Source organism: Engystomops pustulosus, chromosome 3 (assembly GCF_040894005.1).
Source record: "Engystomops pustulosus chromosome 3, aEngPut4.maternal, whole genome shotgun sequence".
Classification (NCBI taxonomy): Eukaryota; Metazoa; Chordata; class Amphibia; order Anura; family Leptodactylidae; genus Engystomops; species Engystomops pustulosus.
Genome location: NC_092413.1, coordinates 152,455,556 through 152,475,182, shown reverse-complemented (window position 1 = coordinate 152,475,182; position 19,627 = coordinate 152,455,556). Strand labels below are relative to the sequence as shown.

The 19,627-nt window shown below is 41.5% G+C and overlaps 1 protein-coding gene across 5 annotated transcripts in view; it reads right to left on the bottom strand.

Moving 5' to 3' along the window:
* The window catches only part of LOC140122114 (uncharacterized), a 141,500-nt gene extending 122,319 nt beyond the window's left edge, over nt 1–19,181 (bottom strand). For all 5 annotated transcript variants that reach the window (XM_072142595.1, XM_072142596.1, XM_072142597.1 and 2 more), the window contains exons 1-5: nt 19,069–19,181; nt 11,724–11,767; nt 9,183–9,332; nt 8,491–8,753; nt 7,045–7,126 (exon numbers count right to left, since the gene is read on the bottom strand). In XM_072142595.1, coding sequence (XP_071998696.1) covers nt 7,045–7,126; nt 8,491–8,753; nt 9,183–9,332; nt 11,724–11,767; nt 19,069–19,130 — 601 coding nt within the window. In that variant the 5' untranslated portion in view covers nt 19,131–19,181. The remainder of the gene's footprint in view (nt 1–7,044; nt 7,127–8,490; nt 8,754–9,182; nt 9,333–11,723; nt 11,768–19,068) is intronic.
* Between the last annotated feature and the right edge of the window lie 446 nt (nt 19,182–19,627).

Genomic DNA, 19,627 nt, shown 5'->3' with positions numbered 1-19,627 from the left:
CTGGCGTTCCGCTGCCAGGCGAGCTTTCGCCAATCCAAGCCCCTGTCTCTAGGCTACTCCCCAAACAGCACTTCTAAGAACCTTTTGTATAAGATCAAGTGTAGTAGCGTTCTTATAAGTTTAGGATATGCCGGGTGAGGGGAATGTAAACAGATGCGCAAGAAGCGCTGAAATAATATCCCTAAATGGTAAAAGTTTGCCAGTATATTTTGTGGATAACACAGCAGGGTGGCGACAAAGTTAACAACTTTGATGTGGAATCCATGAAAACAACCCAAATTTCTGCCTGACACACCTCGTTTGATAAAGGGACGATGTATGGAGGCAGCTATATGGACGACTTTTGGAGGTAGCAATGGAGACAACGTGTGGAGGCTGCTATGGAGACAATTTAATTTGGATAGTGCCTGTATGTGGCAGTCCCAAACATTTTTCAAACCAGAGGAGCAGGTAGGTGGCCCTCCAGTAAAATGGGATAGATTGAGTGCCTGTATGTGGCAGTCCCAAAAATGTTTCAAACCAGAGGAGCAGGTAGGTGGCCCTCCAGTAAAATGGAATAGATTGAGTGCCTGTATGTGGCAGTCCCAAAAATTGTTCAAACCAGAGGAGCAGGTAGGTGGCCCTGCAGTAAAATGGAATAGATTGAGTGCCTGTATGTGGCAGTCCCAAAAATTGTTCAAACCAGAGGAGCAGGTAGGTGGCCCTGCAGTAAAATGGAATAGATTGAGTGCCTGTATGTGGCAGTCCCAAAAATGTTTCAAACCAGAGGAGCAGGTAGGTGGCCCTCCAGTAAAATGGAATAGATTGAGTGCCTGTATGTGGCAGTCCCAAAAATTGTTCAAACCAGAGGAGCAGGTAGGTGGCCCTCCAGTAAAATGGAATAGATTGAGTGCCTGTATGTGGCAGTCCCAAAAATTGTTCAAACCAGAGGAGCAGGTAGGTGGCCCTGCAGTAAAATGGAATAGATTGAGTGCCTGTATGTGGCAGTCCCAAAAATTGTTCAAACCAGAGGAGCAGGTAGGTGGCCCTGCAGTAAAATGGAATAGATTGAGTGCCTGTATGTGGCAGTCCCAAAAATGTTTCAAACCAGAGGAGCAGGTAGGTGGCCCTGCAGTAAAATGGAATAGATTGAGTGCCTGTATGTGGCAGTCCCAAAAATTGTTCAAACCAGAGGAGCAGGTAGGTGGCCCTGCAGTAAAATGGAATAGATTGAGTGCCTGTATGTGGCAGTCCCAAAAATGTTTCAAACCAGAGGAGCAGGTAGGTGGCCCTCCAGTAAAATGGAATAGATTGAGTGCCTGTATGTGGCAGTCCCAAAAATTGTTCAAACCAGAGGAGCAGGTAGGTGGCCCTGCAGTAAAATGGAATAGATTGAGTGCCTGTATGTGGCACTCACAAAAATTGTTTCAAACAGAGGACCGGGTAGGTGGCCCTCCAGAAAAATTAAATGCATGAAGTACTATAGCAAGAGCCAGTGGGCCCTGTCAAAAAATAGCCAGTTTCCTCTGCTTTACTGTACAAAGAGGAGGAGAAGGAGGAAAATGAGGAGGAGGAGGAGGAGTGGATCAATTATTCAGGTTGAGCTTCCTTCACCTGGTGGAGATTGGAAATTCTGAGAAATCCAGCCTTTATTCATTTTAATAAGCGTCAGCCTGTCAGCGCTGTCAGTCGACAGGCGTGTACGCTTATCGGTGATGATGCCACCAGCTGCACTGAAAACCCGCTCGGACAAGACGCTAGCGGCAGGGCAGGCAAGAACCTCCAAGGCGTACAGCGCCAGTTCGTGCCACATGTCCAGCTTTGAAACCCAGTAGTTGTAGGGAGCTGTGTGATCATTTAGGACGATGGTATGGTCAGCTACGTACTCCCTCACCATCTTTCTGTAAAGATCAGCCCTACTCTGCCGAGACTGGGGACAGGTGACAGTGTCTTGCTGGGGTGACATAAAGCTGGCAAAAGCCTTGTAAAGCGTACCCTTGCCAGTGCTGGACAAGCTGCCTGCTCGCCTACTCTCCCTCGCTACTTGTCCCGCAGAACTACGCACTCTGCCGCTAGCGCTGTCAGAAGGGAAATACTGTTTCAGCTTGTGCACCAGGGCCTGCTGGTATTCATGCATTCTCACACTCCTTTCCTCTCCAGGGATGAGAGTGGGAAGATTTTGCTTGTACCGTGGGTCCAGGAGAGTGAACACCCAGTAATCGGTGCTGGAATAAATTCTTTGAACGCGAGGGTCACGGGATAGGCAGCCTAGCATGAAATCTGCCATATGCGCCAGAGTACCAACGCGTAAGAATTCACTCCCCTCACTGGCCTGACTGTCCATTTCCTCCTCCTCCAACTCCTCCAACTCCTCTTCTTCTGCCCATACACGCTGAACAGTGAAGGACTCAACAATGGTCCCCTCTTGTGTCTCGCCAACATTCTCCTCCTCTTCCTCCTCATCCTCCTCCACCTCCACCTCCTCCGATATGCGCTGAGAAACAGACCTCAGGGTGCTTTGGCTATCAACAAGGGAATATTCTTCCCCCGTCTCTTGTGACGAGCGCAAAGCTTCCGACTTCATGCTGACCAGAGAGTTTTTCAACAGGCCAAGCAGCGGGATGGTGAGGCTGATGATGGCGGCATCGCCACTGACCATCTGTGTTGACTCCTCAAAGTTACTCAGCACCTGACAGATATCAGACATCCACGTCCACTCCTCATTGTAGACTTGAGGAAGCTGACTGACCTGACTACCAGTTCTGGTGGAAGTTGACATCTGGCAGTCTACAATCGCTCTGCGCTGCTGGTAAACTCTGGATAACATGGTCAGTGTTGAATTCCACCTCGTGGGCACGTCGCACAACAGTCGGTGAGCGGGCAGTTGGAGGCGGCGCTGCGCTGCCCTGAGAGTGGCAGCATCTGGGCTGGACTTCCTGAAATGCGCACAGATGCGGCGCACCTTCGTGAGCAAATCAGACAGATTGGGGTATGTCTTGAGGAAACGCTGCACTATCAGATTTAACACATGGGCCAGGCATGGCACATGTGTCAGTCTGCCGAGTTGCAGAGCCGCCACCAGGTTACGGCCGTTGTCACACACAACCATTCCCGGCTTGAGGTTCAGCGGTGCCAGCCACAGATCAGTCTGCGCCGTGATGCCCTGTAATAGCTCTTGGGCGGTGTGCCTTTTGTCGCCTAGGCTCAGCAGTTTGAGCACCGCCTGCTGTCGCTTAGCGACGGCACTGCTGCTGTGCCTAGAGCTACCGACTGATGGCGCCGTGCCCACGGATGGTAGTTCGGAGGAGGAGGTGGAGGAGGGGTGGGAGGAGGAGGAGGCATAGTAGGCCTGAAACACCTGGACCGAGGTAGGCCCCGCAATCCTCGGCGTCGGCAGTATATGAGCAGCCCCAGGGTCAGACTCGGTCCCAGCCTCCACCAAGTTAACCCAATGTGCCGTCAGCGATATATAGTGGCCCTGCCCGGCAGCACTCGTCCACGTGTCCGTGGTCAGGTGGACCTTGTCAGAAACGGCGTTGGTCAGGGCACGGATGATGTTGTCTGACACGTGCTGGTGCAGGGCTGGGACGGCACATCGGGAAAAGTAGTGGCGGCTGGGGACCGAATACCGAGGGGCGGCCGCCGCCATGAGGTTGCGAAAGGCCTCGGTCTCTACTAGCCTATAGGGCAGCATCTCCAGGCTAAGCAATCTGGAGATGTGCACATTAAGGGCTTGGGCGTGCGGGTGGGTTGCACTATATTTGCGTTTCCGCTCCAGCGTCTGGGGTATGGAGAGCTGAACGCTGGTGGATGCTGTGGAGGATCGTGGAGGCGACGATGGGGTTTTTGTGGCAGGGTCCTGGGCAGGGGGCTGACTAGCAGCTGACACAGGGGAAGGAGCAGTGGTGTGCACGGCCGGAGGTGAACGGGCTTGTTGCCACTGAGTGGGGTGCTTAGCATTCATATGCCTGCGCATACTGGTGGTAGTTAAGCTAGTAGTGGTGGAACCCCTGCTGAGCCTGGTTTGGCAAATGTTGCACACCACAGTCCGTCGGTCATCCGGTGTTTCCTTAAAGAACCTCCACACTTCTGAAGATCTAGCCCTCGCCGCAAGAGCCCTCACCACGGGAGCTTCACTAGTTGACAGTGGCGCTGATGCACCAGCTCTGGCCCTGCCTCTCCGTCTGGCCCCACCACTGCCTCTTCCAACCTGTTCAGGTCGAGGACTCTCCTCCGTCTCAGAAGCACTGTGTTCACCCGGCCTCTCAACCCAGCTTGGGTCTGTCACCTCATCATCCTCCGATCCCTCAGTCTGCTCCCCCCTCGGACTTCCTGCCCTGACAACAACTTCCCCACTGTCTGACAACCGTGTCTCCTCATCGTCGGACACCTCTTTACACACTTCCACTACGTCAAGAAGGTCATCATCACCCACAGACTGTGACTGGTGGAAAACCTGGGCATCGGAAAATTGCTCAGCAGCAACCGGACAAGTGGTTTGTGACTGTGGGAAGGGTCCAGAAAACAGTTCCTCAGAGTATGCCGGTTCAAATGCCAAATTTTCCTGGGAGGGGGCAGACTGGGGGGGAGGAGGCTGAGGTGCAGGAGCTGGAGGAGTGGCGATTTCGGTGACATGGGTGGACTGCGTGGAAGACTGACTGGTGGTGGACAAATTGCTCGAAGCATTGTCAGCAATCCACGACATCACCTGTTCGCACTGTTCTGGCCTCAACAGTGCTCTACCACGAGTCCCAGTAACTTCAGACATGAACCTAGGGAGTGTAGCTCTGCGGCGTTCCCCTGCTCCCTCATCAGCAGGTGGTGTCTCACCCCGCCCAGGACCACGGCCTCTGACCCCTGCAGTAGTTGGACGCCCACGTCCCCGCCCTCGTCCTCTACCCCTAGCCCTCGGGTTAAACATTTTTAAAATGAGAGTTATAACTTTATTTTTTTTTTTACTTTTTTTTGTTTTTTTTTGTGTTTTTTTTTTTTTTTTTGTGTTTTTTGTTTTTTTTTGAGTTTTTAAAACCAAACAATGCTATCCTATTGCTATGGCTATTTTCTAGCCAAGTATCAAAGGAAGCACAGTACTATGCCAGATGAGATGACACTGAGTTATTGCCTAATAGAAATCCAACCCCTACTGAATTTTGCCACTTCGGCCTTTGCTATGGATATGTGCGCCACTAAGCGCAGAACACAGCGGTCGCAAGTCCCACTACAAATTGCTCAGAATTGGCAAGTACATGCACTGCAGAAACTACAGCCACCAGCAGATCAACCAGAAATCAAATATATAGAACGCTACTGTAGGCTTCAAGATCAAGAAGCTGTTTGTATTCTCCTATGGCTATTTTCTAGCCAAGTATCAAAGGAAGCACAGTACTATGCCGGATGAGATGACACTGAGTTATTGCCTAATAGAAATCCAACCCCTACTGAATTTTGCCACTTCGGCCTTTGCTATGGATATGTGCGCCACTAAGCGCAGAACACAGCGGTCGCAAGTCTCACTACAAATTGCTCAGAATTGGCAAGTACATGCACTGCAGAAACTACAGCCACCAGCAGATCAACCAGAAATCAAATATATAGAACGCTACTGTAGGCTTCAAGAAGCTGTTTGTATTCTCCTATGGCTATTTTCTAGCCAAGTATCAAAGGAAGCACAGTACTATGCCAGATGAGATGACACTGAGTTATTGCCTAATAGAAATCCAACCCCTACTTAATTTTGCCACTTCAGCCTTTGCTATGGATATGTGCGCCACTAAGCGCAGAACACAGCGGTCGCAAGTCTCACTACAAATTGCTCAGAATTGGCAAGTACATGCACTGCAGAAACTACAGCCACCAGCAGATCAACCAGAAATCAAATATATAGAACGCTACTGTAGGCTTCAAGAAGCTGTTTGTATTCTCCTATGGCTATTTTCTAGCCAAGTATCAAAGGAAGCACAGTACTATGCCAGATGAGATGACACTGAGTTATTGCCTAATAGAAATCCAACCCCTACTGAATTTTGCCACTTCAGCCTTTGCTATGGATATGTGCGCCACTAAGCGCAGAACACAGCGGTCGCAAGTCTCACTACAAATTGCTCAGAATTGGCAAGTACATGCACTGCAGAAACTACAGCCACCAGCAGATCAACCAGAAATCAAATATATAGAACGCTACTGTAGGCTTCAAGAAGCTGTTTGTATTCTCCTATGGCTATTTTCTAGCCAAGTATCAAAGGAAGCACACTACTATGCCAGATGAGATGACACTGAGTTATTGCCTAATAGAAATCCAACCCCTACTGAATTTTCCCACTTCGGTCTTTGCTATGGATATGTGTGCCACTAAGAGCTAAACACAACGGTAGCAAGTCCCCCTGCTAATTCCTCACAAAATGGTAAAAGATGCAAATTAAAATAAAAAAAGTAGAACGTTATTGTAGCCCTAAGAAGGGCTGTTGGGTTCTTTGAGAATCACTCCTGCCTAACAGTAAGCTAATAGAACACCCTAACGCTTTCCCTGAGCAGCAGCAGCTCTCTCCCTAGCGGCATCCAGAGACAGAATGATCCGAGCAGCGCGGCCAGCGGCTAGTCTATCCCAGGGTCACCTGATCTGGCCAGCCAACCACTGCTATCGACGTGTAAGGGTACCACGTCATGCTGGGTGGAGTGCAGAGTCTCCTGGCTTGTGATTGGCTCTGTTTCTGGCCGCCAAAAAGCAAAACGGCGGGAGCTGCCATTTTCTCGAGCGGGCGAAGTATTCGTCCGAGTAACGAGCAGTTTCGAGTACCCTAATGCTCGACCGAGCATCAAGCTCGGACGAGCATGTTCGCTCATCTCTAGTTACTGTACATTACTTCAGATTGTTGCCAGGTGTGTTGAGAAGTTCTTGACTATTATTTTCATTTTTTTCAGTAATTCCTAATACTCATTTTTCCAGAGTCACTCTAAGCACATTATCAGTTTGAATTAGACCATTGGATGTATGTTTCTGCCATCAGTATATTTAGATTGTAATACATGATCTAGTTGTATGAGAATTTATTAGACAATGATACCTACCGCATGGTCCTCTCTTCACGCCAATATTATCAATGGCTGTGTCTCCAAATTCTGTCACACCTCGAATAGCTTCAAAGGTGACCTAAAATCCAAAAGTTTCACATTCAGCTTTTATTTTTATGGTCATAGAATAAACAAACAACAGCAATGGTAGCTTTCTTTTACCAACAAAGTTCAAAAACATACATATGAAAAACTTATTTAAACTCTAGCTTTTCTGGATTTTTCCAAACACTCTGAGGGAGATTTATTACTCTGTCCATGACAGAATTATGTAGTACTTTGCACTAAAAAACTGTCTGCACCACATTTATAAAGGGTTTTAGACAGTTTTCTGGCTCTCCTACGACTAGCACGACAAAAGGAGTGTGGCCTCATGGTATAAAACTGCTGAATTGTGTCCTAATTTTCTGGAGTAAAGTAAGCCAACTAATAGGAGGGGCAGAGTACGACTAGACAGTCTTATACTGGGACAGATTTATCATCCAGCATTAGATGCTTATATGAATCAGGTGCAGAATAAGACTGTCTAGTCTAACTCTGCACTGTCTAACCTTAGGACACTTTTTATAAATCTGCCCCTTTGTCTGTAGAGGAATAATTGCAGAATAACATTGGCCAAAATAGGAGTCTAAGGGTGAGTCAAAATGTTTCATAGTAATTGTGAAATGACGTATTAAAAAGTATGCAGCTCATGCAGCTACCCCAAATATGTCACACAGTCAATAACTATCCTAGGACTGCACATGAAAGGACAAAACATTCTATTGCAGTATCTTCATATGCCATATACAGTAGGTTTCATCTGGTTTGGGGTTTAATGATTTTTTTTTCTCCAAAGTCTTTAACTGATGCCAGCAATGCTGTCCTTACAATCTTTAAATTATGTAATACTAGTGAACTGGCATGTACCCAGGAAAAAATAGAGGCTACCGGTTTATATTAGAATCAACTTTAGAGTTAGGCTACAGCTATCTTGACAGCATTGTACATGTAGAGTACTTTTGCTATTTAGTTTCATATTATTAATATTTCATATATTAATATTAACATTTACACATATTACCATTTCACATATTAATAGTTTTTACAGCCCAAGAAAAATTACAACCTTTTTAAACTGTGTATGTGCTATAAAAATGCATATTTGTTCTTAAAAAAAAATTATAACAAAACATTGATATGATCAAATATAACATAACATGATAGATAGATAGATAGATAGATAGATAGATAGATAGATGATAGATAGATAAATAGATAGTGATATAGATAGAGAGATTGATACTGTATACATGTCTACAGTATCTCTCTATTGCATCAGCTCAACTAGCAGTTAGTCAAAAAACCCACTAGATGGCAGAATTTTATAAACTGCTCTTGCAAACAAGACAATTTTTTTCAATACAGGATTTACAGGATATTTCCAATAATAAATTGCTTTACCTGGATATCAGTTTCCCTTGATACTGGAAAAGTGACTGAACCATACAACCAGTCGGAACCTTGTTGTCCCTTTGTTTGCCAGACAATGTTTGCAGCAGTGTCATCCTGAACAATGACGTTGAGTTGATTCTCATCTTCTGAACCAAGCATGTGATACCAGAAATCTATACATACATCACTGTTAATGGCAAGAAGTCTGCTATCAAGACGGATTTTATCGCCCAGGATTAAGTTAGTTGCTTCTTGGTAGATGTAATACCCAGCTGAAAGGGAAAAAAGTAATTAGTTTCGTTGGCGGGGGACATAAATAAGTAAAACTATTGTAGGGACAGATGTTAGAACTATGGGAATGCTTTAAGCTTTGGGTCAGGTTACATATTACTGAATATGCATTAATAATCATTAGCCACAGCTTGGCCTCCCCATCCCATTATTTGCTAGTACTTTACACGTTGGTATAATTAATGTGCAGAAATAAATTGGTTTTGCTGAGGTTTTGTGACAATTTTTACAGTACGTTTGTGGGAATCATGGCAATATTTCAACAATAGTCTCTACATGGAAAACCAACCTAATTCTCACACCATAAAAATTATTCCAGAAACATACAATGTAAATATGGAATTTTCTTCCAAAAACCAGTTTACAGTTCATGACCATTGTATATCTGTAAACCATAGATATAATCTTACATCCATCAGGAAAGTCTCCTTCCGGGCCTGTGCCCACTGTGGGAGTGCTCAATTTGGCTCTGATCCAGTCTCCTTCATCATCTCCATAGTTTTGTTTCCAGTCACAGAAGGGTTTTGCATTATCATTAAAATTGCAGTATGTCAAATAATCTGCAGAAAAATTCAGATAATCAGCATTAGACACATTAAGAAATGCAGTAAAAAAACATATTAGCCCATTTAGGAAAACATTTTTGTCTGTCTGTTGACATGACCATATGGGGATTTTTTTGTAGTTTTGTATTCTGTAATAATGAAAAAACAGAATTGCCTTTTAAGTTTGAAATTTTAGCTATCACCTGTTTATAATAAATAAGGTTACATGTAAGTTAAATTACTGGTTACTTTCACTCTATAAATCAGAGTAAATACTGTGATATCTTGTAATGATGAGAGGATCCCAATCATGATGACTCCAGCCAGAAGTTTGGGTTTGGCTCACCCAGCCACTGCATGGGCTGCTGAGTACCAGTTGTGGGTGTTAACGCTTTAAGTGCAGTAGACAAGCCACCAACAACATCTAAATGCCGGTGGCACATGCGCAGCACCACTTTTCCTAGGATTGTTGCTCCCCAATGATGTCACAAGGAGCAACAATCCTAGGAAAAATGGCAGCGCAGAATTTAAATGCCAGCAGCATCTTCTGTTCTAGGTTCAAACTAGCTGCACCCAAATCCAACTGGATCCACTCATCACTAAAAAGAAGCTATTCCAACCAACCCCCCCCACCCCCATATGGAATATGAGCAACAGTGAAAGAAGAGGTAGAGTCAAAGTCAAAATCTGGGCTTGTGCCACAGACATCTAGGGAAATTTACTCTATTTTAACTATACAGTAAAATTCTTTAATAAAATCAAAATTGAGCATGATAAACCAGGGACATTTAGGCTGCATTTACACGAACGTTTGCCCACATGGCTATGGCCAGGGTGGGCACACATCGGGCAAGTCGGAGAGGAGGAGAGGTGAGCGCTGCTCACCCCTTCCTTCTCCATAGAAAATACAGCATGTTCTACCTTTTTTGTGGCCAGGGCACAGTACAATGAGCATACGTTTGTCTATTTACAGTTCTTTAAATAACTATTATATCTAGGATCCGCTGCTCCACAAAGAGCTGGGTGTGTAGCATTAGTCTGTTATCGTTTTTGGGTAAGGGCATTTCATTGCTTTCATGAAAAGGGTTTATACTTTTCAGCTTTGTACGTGGTGTATGCATATCACACTAACATTTTGCCAAAATGTTTAGCCGAGGAGGAGTGTGAAATTTCCATTATTACAAATATTTAACTCATAGCTGTATATAAAGTTTATAGATGCTATTTATACAAGAAACTCATGTCGTATATTCAAATCATAACAATATAAATGCCCATCCAACAACATGCGTGCGCCGCGCCACAAAGACAATAACAGAATTATGCTACGAAAACAGGGGATTTGGTTTATTTAAGATGGTTCCCCATTGAATTTTTAATGGGTTTTTTTCCCACTTTTTATACATTTAATATAGTTTGTTTTGTGAATCTATTGGTCATTTGACACATCTCTTTTTTGGGCTGACATACTGATGGAAGTATGTTCTTGTGTAAGTAAAGTTACCTTTTTTCATTTGTATTTTGATATAATCTTGATTGTTATTATTAAAATGCAAAAATATAATATTGAGAAATAAAATAGAATGCTTATAATACAATGGTTTTTTTTTTGTAGCATACTTAGTTCTCATATTTGAACATCCAGTGTAATGTTCTTATCAGGAAAAATTCCCATTGCGGCACATACCACACTTATCAATTAACCTGTGTCGTGTCAAACTACTATTACAAAAAAAAATAAAATACAAGAGCTTATGGAAAACATAGTTACATATTTGCTACCTAAGGGCAAAGTTTCAATTTGATTGAAATTAAGCAAAGATGATTACAAGTCGAAGTCCACCAGTTACTGCCATGTGGTGAATACAAATCTTGTTTCAATGAGGAAATTGAATGAGAATGTCGTCATGTTCTAGAAATCTGTCACAAACTGCAAACTTCAAACAGTGAATGATATTAGCTGATATCTAATAGCCTCATCTTATAACAGATACTTAAAAGGGTCTTACCAGGTACAATTTTTCCAAAGGACATGGTATAACAATTGAATAATAGTGGATATGTCTGCTGGCACCCCACTGTTTATGAGAATAAAGTGGCTCATGTATCCTGTCACTCTATTGAATGCTAAGGGAGTTTTGGAAATCGCTGAACACATTGGTCAGGTATCTCTGGCATTCTATTCACTATTTATGAGCTGCTCCTATAATATTGAAAGGAGAGACAGGAGGCATGCTTGAGCTGTGGTCCCATCAATTTCCATCGTGAGAATAGGTTTCCCATTTCTGTAATCAATGAAGGTCCCAGCAGTTGGACTCCCACCAATCAGATTATTATCTGTTTATATTACAATCTCTTTAATTTTTGAAATATAACTGTGAGAAGTGAAATCTACATGTAACATACCTGCATTGGCATCCCAGTCATTTGATACATCCCTTTGATTTGCACTAAAAAGAGAACACACATAATGTAAATGACAAAGTTGTCTGTAGCTTCGCAAATCCCACAGTTTCAGTATACTGTACATATTCATGGACTATAGAGAAGATCTGACCGAAAAAGCTACATACAGCATGTCAACATACAACCTGATGCAAAATATATGTAACTTTACTTATTATCTATTAATTTCGCTATTACCATATTATCAGATTAGCCAGATTAGCTATTACCAGATTATTCTTACAAATATAACAGATTTGGAATTGCAGCTCCATGTAATTTTCAAAGCAAACACATTGGTGGTCATTTACTAAGGGCCCGATTCGCGTTTTTCTGTTGGGTTACCCGAATATTACCGTTTTGCTCCGATTTTCCCTGAATTGCCAAGGGTTTTTGGCGCACGTGATCGGATTCTGGCGCATCAGTCCTGGCATGCACGCAACGGAAATTGGGGGGTGTGGCCGGCAGAACCCGACGGATTCGGAAAAACCGCCGTATTTTTTTTAAAAAAAGGGTCGCTTGACAAGCGCTTACCTGCATCCAGCAATGGATCGTGAACTGCAGTGAACTCCGACGGACTTCAGCGCAGCAGCGACACCTGATGGACATTGGGCGCACTACCTTAGTGAATCGCCGGAAGACCCGAATCCTCCACAGAGAACGCGCCGCTGGATCGCGACAGGACCAGGTAAGTAAATCTGCCCAATTGATTTTTGTAAGCTCCACTTATATGAATGAGACACTCCAAGATAATTTGGCAAAAAAGCTGCCAAAAGTAAATATATATAATATCAGCACTTAGTGTTTCATCTTTTTTATGTTAAGTCTGTGATATACTTATTTTATAATACTTATGCATAAAACTTTGCCTCAGAGCTATATTGAAAAGCACACTTTCTTTCACCACAAAAGAGCAAAGACAAAATTTGCACAAAGAGTTTATTTTCTCCTCTGACCTACTTCTATAGCTCTTTGCCTAACTAAACTAGTTCCTTATACTGTGCTGATGAGCTGAAAAGACATTGGGGCACATTCATTAAGGGCTTTTCCCCGATCTTCTGTTTGACTTTGCATGTTCTTGTAGGGGAAAACGGCTTGCACAGATATTTAACCCCTAGGGGACTCAGCATCTTTTGGCCTAAAGGACGCGGCCCCATTTTTCAAATCTGGCCTGTGTCACTATAAGTGGTTATAGCGTGGGAACGCTATGAGATATCCAGGGGATTTTGAGATTGTTTTCTCGTGACACATTGTACTTCAAATTAGTTTAAAAATTTGGATGAAATCTTTTGCATTTAGTTATGAAAAAAAACAAAATTTGGCAAAAATTTAGAAAAATTCTTTATTTTCAACGTTCTAAATTCTCTACTTTTGATGCAGAAAGTCAAAGCACCCAAATAAATTCATAACTTACATTTCCCAAATGTCTGCTTTATGTTGGCATGGTTTTTTAAGATTCCACATATTTTACTAGAATGTTATGAGGCTCAGAATTTGGGTGCCATTTTTCACATTTTTTGTAAAATCGCCAAAACCCGTACTTAGATGGACCTGCTCAACTTCTAATTGACACTGAGAGGCCTAAATAATAGCGAGACTCATAAATTACCCCATTGTGGAAACTACACCCCTCAACGTATGAAAAACTACTTTTAAGAAGTTTGTTAACCCTTTACGTGTTTTATAGGGGTTAAAACAAAACGGAGGTGGAGTCTGCAAATTGTAATATTTTTTCACAATACACTCATTTTGGGTAAAAAATTAAACATTTAAAATGGATTAAATTAAAAAAGGCTCCACAAAGTTTGATACCCAATTTCTCCCGAGTACACGGATACCCCATATGTGCTGGTAACCTGCTGTATGGGCGCACGGCCGGGCATAGAAGAGAAGGAGGCGCCATACAAATCAGATTTGCTATGTCACATTGTACAGGCTATAATTTTTTTTCTTTTTTTTAATGTGGACCTATAGGGGCTTATTTCTTTTGCCACATGAGATGCACTTTTCTGGTATGTAATTTTGGGGCATCTACAGCTAATTGGTGAGATTTAATTAACTCTTTGTTGGTGGAGGAAATGAAAATCATCAATTTTTAGGAACATTTTTATGTGTTTTTTTTTTTGGCCGTTAACCATACCATAAAAATAGTATATTATTTTTATTCTATGGGTCGCCACGATTATGAAAATACTTCATTTATATATATTTTTTATTTTTTACCATTTTTACTGAATAAAAAGTAATTTGGCAAAATTGTTGTTAATTTTAGCATCACCGTCTTTCATATGTATAACTTTTTTATTTTTCACCTAACAAATCTGTTTAAGGGCTTATTTTTTGCAAGAATGATAGCTCTTTTTAGTGGTCTTATTTTAGATTGCGTAACTTTTTAAAATCACTTTTTTAGAGCATTTTTAAAGGGCATTAATAAAAAAATCATCTTTTTCAGAGAGAGTTTTTTTAGGTTGTTTTTTACGGGGTTCACTTTGCGGATCTAATAACAATTCTGTTTTATTATACAGATTGTTACGAACGCAAGAATACCAAATATGTGGGGGTTTTGTGTATTTTATTCAATTGTACTGAATAAAAACTAATTTGGAGAAAATCTTATTCATTTTAGCATCACCATCTTTTTATATGCATAACTTTTTTATTTTTTGGCTGACAAATCTTGTTAGGGGCTTATTTTTTGCGAGAACAGTTGTTCTTTTTAGTGGGCTTATTTTAGAGTGCATAAAATTTTTTAAATCACTTTTTAGAGCATTTTTTATAGGGTATTAATTAAAAATTATCTTTTTTCGGAGCGTTTTTTGCGTTTTTTTCCTCCGGCGTTTACCGTGCGGGTCCAGTAACGATTCTGTTTTATTATACAGATTGTTACGGAGGCGGCAATACCAAATATGCGGGGGGGTTTTGTGTTTTTATGTTTTTTATACTTTATTAAGTTTTTTATGGGAAAGTGACATTTTAGGGGCTTATATTTTATGTATTTATTTTTTATTTATTATAATGTGTAGTGTTAACTGTTTTTGAATTTTTTTTACTTATACATACTTGAACTTAAACCAGTGATGCTCTGATCACTGGTTTAAGTCCAATACACTGCTCTACAATACTATTTTATTGTAGAGCAGTGTAAACTGTCTGAGCAAGCTTGCGCATGCTCAGACAGTTTGCAGTCAGACCCGGAAGGGGTCTGATTGCCATGGAGACCGGGCAGCTCCGGGGCACATGCCAGTCCTCGGAGCTGCCCAGAAGTGGATCGGATCCCCCGGTAAGCGGCACGGGGGATCCGATCCACAGCAGGAACACCCTTACACGCCGCGGTCATGCTTGACCGCGGCGTGTAAGGGGTTAACACCCGCGATCGGAGGCGGATCCGATCGCGGGTGTTACAGCGCGGTGTCAGCTGTGATAGACAGCTGACAGCCGCTGCTTCTGGTACCGGCTCCGTTCGTGAGCCGGTCCCAGAAGCTGGACGTTATACTACGTCCCGGTGCGCTAAGCATCTAGCCCCGGGGACGTAGTATAACGTCGTGGTGCGCCTAGGGGTTAAGAAGTGTTTGTAGGTGTTGCACGCGACCCCCTTGTGGTGCAGCTGCGCTGGCTTACATGCAACACAAATTAGAGAGTGTTCCGGCGCTCGGTCCATCAAGCACCGTATTTAACATGCAAATCATATTAAAGGTGCATCACAAGAAAGTTGGTGAACTCTGTCGGGCCAGTGTAGGGAAGTGACAGATTCATGATTTCTGGTGCATGTTCTTAATGAATCTGCCGCACCCAGCATTATACACGAGCAGAGCACTTTTAGTGAAGTTTCCGTCTTTCTTAGTAAATGTGCCCAATCAAAACAGCGCAGTCCACAGTTGGGAGTCTTTTCCTTTTGGAAAATACATTATGCATTGAGGTGTAGAGAGTTGCTTTCCAATGTTATTTTGTCTTATATACATTATTTAAACATAGGATGTTTATCATTGTGAAAGGGAAAGTGTTTGGTAGTTCTGAGTAGCAAAAGTAAATGGATACACATGTAATCATGGTCATATCAAGAAGTTCATTTGCATAGAGATAAAGAAGGAATCTTTACTAAAATTACATCTCAAAGGTAGACAAGGAAATATGTCAGCCATATATAAAGTGTTGTTTTCACCTGTGGATGGTTTAGGAGTAGACTTTCTTTAAAGGATTAGAAAATCATGACAGCTTTCTTTTAGAAACAACACCATCCACATACATATGATATGTGTGGTATGGCACTTAAACTGTATTTATACTCATCTCTCCATCCCATCCAATAATCTTCTTTTTTTCATGTTTTAGAATGACCTGATTAGCTTTATTAACTATGCAAATGAGCCTGTGGCGCTCTGCCAAAGCCTCATGGCTCCGCCAATAATTAATTTTCGCATAGCTATATGCAATTCTAAGAGGCTCAGTGATGTCACACTATGCGCAATCATAGCATCGACTCACTAAATTCTGCTATGACTGTGCATAGTGTGAAAATAGCAGAGGAAGGCAGAGTGCGTCAGGCTCATTTGCATAGTTAATAGAGCTGTTTTTCTAGAAAACCATGGCATTCTAAAACATGAAAAAAGAAGGTTATTTCTGTTCGGGATAGGACAGGGAGGTAAGTTTAAATATCTACCATCAGGTTATCTGATGGTAGATGTTCTTTAAATGACCAGTCATATTGAGAAAACGTAAATATTAAAAATACAGATTGGATAAAAAAGGACAACTTGTTCAATTGATCTTCAGACGTGCAACATGCAATAACACATATGGTGTGACATAGATTAGCTAATCTCTTTAGTCTCAAGACTGTTTATCTGTTTGGATGACTACAAGTGGTTGTCATGAACAAGAGGGATGGTAGAGGTCAATGTCTTATGACAACTGTAGTGAACTTTGCCTTTCATTATAGCTAGTTGCAACATTAGATAATGATAAATGATATTGTACTATGTAGTATCTGACACATCATGTTTCAGTCCAGTCTTTTCATTTCCACATATTTACCAATTTCCTGGATCTTAATCCAAATTATATTTTATAAAATTCTTATCACTTCTAGCAACGGAAGAATTTGATAAGAGGTAATCAATAAATGAAAGATCCAAACTTCATTTAAAGAGATCCTTACTAAATCGTGACAATGAACATGCCACAGAACATTAATAAAGAAATAGCCAATGCTTGGAACGACTTATACAGCAACAGATGAACTGTCATAAACTTTTATAAACTTTTCTGTCTGAATAAAACAAGGATTACTTAATTTAAGAGTCATTTTCAATTTTGCAATCATAATTATAGTCAATATGATTTATGTCTGGTCTCTGACATTCACATTGGAATGGACTGAAAGCTAGAATTGGCAGGGTTTTCCAAGTAAATCCTCATGATATGCCATTAATATTAGATCAGTGATAGTCTGATGCTGGTCATCTCTAACATTCACTAACTGGATTGGATTAATGGATGGTGCTGCTTTGCTGTTCTGGTATTCTGAATTATAAACCAGTGTCTGGATAAACTCAATCGCAGTCCATTCCACCAGCCGATCATATGAGGGTACAGAGAATCAAACCCAAGTAATAATAATCCTCATCATACATATGAAAAGGCTGGGTTAAGTTTTTTTACTGACTCATCATTAATAAGATAATATAAAACAGTAATAGCTGTTAGTCTATTAAGGGTAATAATCAGCAAATATAGATTAATTTTGTACCACATCAACTTTTATACAATGGGGAATTTAACAGTAAATCATTGCTCATGGATCATAGATGTGTTGATTGATCCCTATGCTTTTGTGCTTCAAATGAGCAATGGTTGTGGGATTACCCCTGGCATAGCACTCCTGTGGGTGAGCGGAGCATACTCTTTCTATACAATTAAGCCGTGTCTGGCAGTGGCGCATTCCCTTCTGCTCATTCAGTACTCAAAGATACCAGGCCACTCCAAGTATACATGTGTATGGGGATCAGGAGAAATAGCCGCTTGGCAAATAAGTGACAGCTACTTAATGTGATTTGAGGTATTAAAGTTAACCTTAGGATCAGTCATCCCTATGTCATTCAATTCAGTACGAAGATATGAAGAAAAAGGGGCACTATCTGTACCTTCCTGGAATAACCGCTTATTCAGAGTTGACTTGGTGAAAGACAAATTTGGGTGGTGCTCAGCGTTCGTAGAAAGAGACATCAGTAATGTGATAAAAATAGAGAAAAAACAGCGGCACTCACCCGGAAAACGGTGAGGCTAGAGAAAGCGCCGGACAGCGCGAAACGGCTGTCGCCTTTGTATGTATCCCTGCTTTCCTCTCTACCCCATTTTTGCCGAATGTAATTTTACTTCACATGAAATAAAGAAGATACCGTTTTCCGGGTGAGTGCCGCAGTTTTTTCTCTATTTTTATCGCATTCCTATGTGATTGGTGGGGGGTTTATCAGGGGACTTATCAGATTTTCTGCCCAAAACCATAGCAGATCAATATCCACCAGTAAATGTTAGAAAATGCATGAAAACTTCTATTTTTGGCCCTATCTATGGATCCTAATGCCCTGAGACAACTGAAAAAGCTGATGAGTGTGTGGTTTGGGTGTTGGAACTATATAAAATACAAAGGTCATCGGAATAAAAAGGGGTGGCCTGGAAAATATCTAATGTCTTCAAGACAGGTCTTGCTTTTTAAACTTGTGGATATAGTAGATGGATACAGGTAAGACAAATGGCACAAAGTCATATACCGCCAGTGCCAGATACTTTATTGCCTATTAAAATATGACAGCCAACACCTTTCAGTGGCAGAGGTGGCACAAGGAAAACCTGTAAAAGATAGTGGAATAACTTAGGAAAAGAGATCTATAAAGCTACAGCTAGAAAAGTCAAAATTGCAGGAAACCACAGGGTACAGTTAAGAGGTTACCAATGGTATATAACAGATATTACAGTAGAATCATATATTGATTAATAGATCATCTGTCATTCAACTCTCATTAATAACTATACCTCTATTAACATTACAATATAGCTTGCAAAACGCAGCACAAAATGGGTTTCTCTAACCATATACACAGCAATGGTTACTTTGCTCTCCTATTAAAATTAATCAAGTATCAATGAAAACAGATCACAAATGCAACAATAAAAGCCTTAACAAAAAAGATCTGATCTAAGCATGAATCTCAGCCTTGAATGTATTCACCTGGCTATAGAGAAATGCCCTATGTGCCTTTGTAATTGATTAGTATATTACCGTAGTATCATTATCTTAAATAATACTTACCCTAAACTTTGTAGAATAAATAAATTAAACAGATAAAGTCTGAACTTCCAGAAGTTCCCCATTATTAATATTATTCCACTGTCATTCAAGCAGCATGGTGAATCTTCCTCCAGTCCACACTTGCAGGTAAGAAGAAAGTCTAAAGTCTTCAGTGATTTAAAAGGTGCATGGAATGGGAGGAGGTGGCCATAAAATCATTTATGGATGTAGGAAATGCATGAACATCTCAAGGAATGTATCTCCGTCTGTTTGCACTGCACTGGTTCTCATGGTGATAGTGTGTTTTGGATATTATTTGCTTTATGAATTATATTTATCAAATATTTTCACTTCCTTTCATTCGTTAGGAACCATTGTAATTTATCTTTGTGTAGACAAGTCATCAGTGGATACCATCAATCAAATCAATGTTACTTATTTTAGGTAATGGAAGACGTTCTTCAACATACAGTCTAGATACCTAGAAGTATCTCAATATGTGTATAAACACTCAGATTTTTGTACTTCCCATGACAGTAACAAGCAGAGACCTATGGACTGGCTCATTCTTGGGATCATT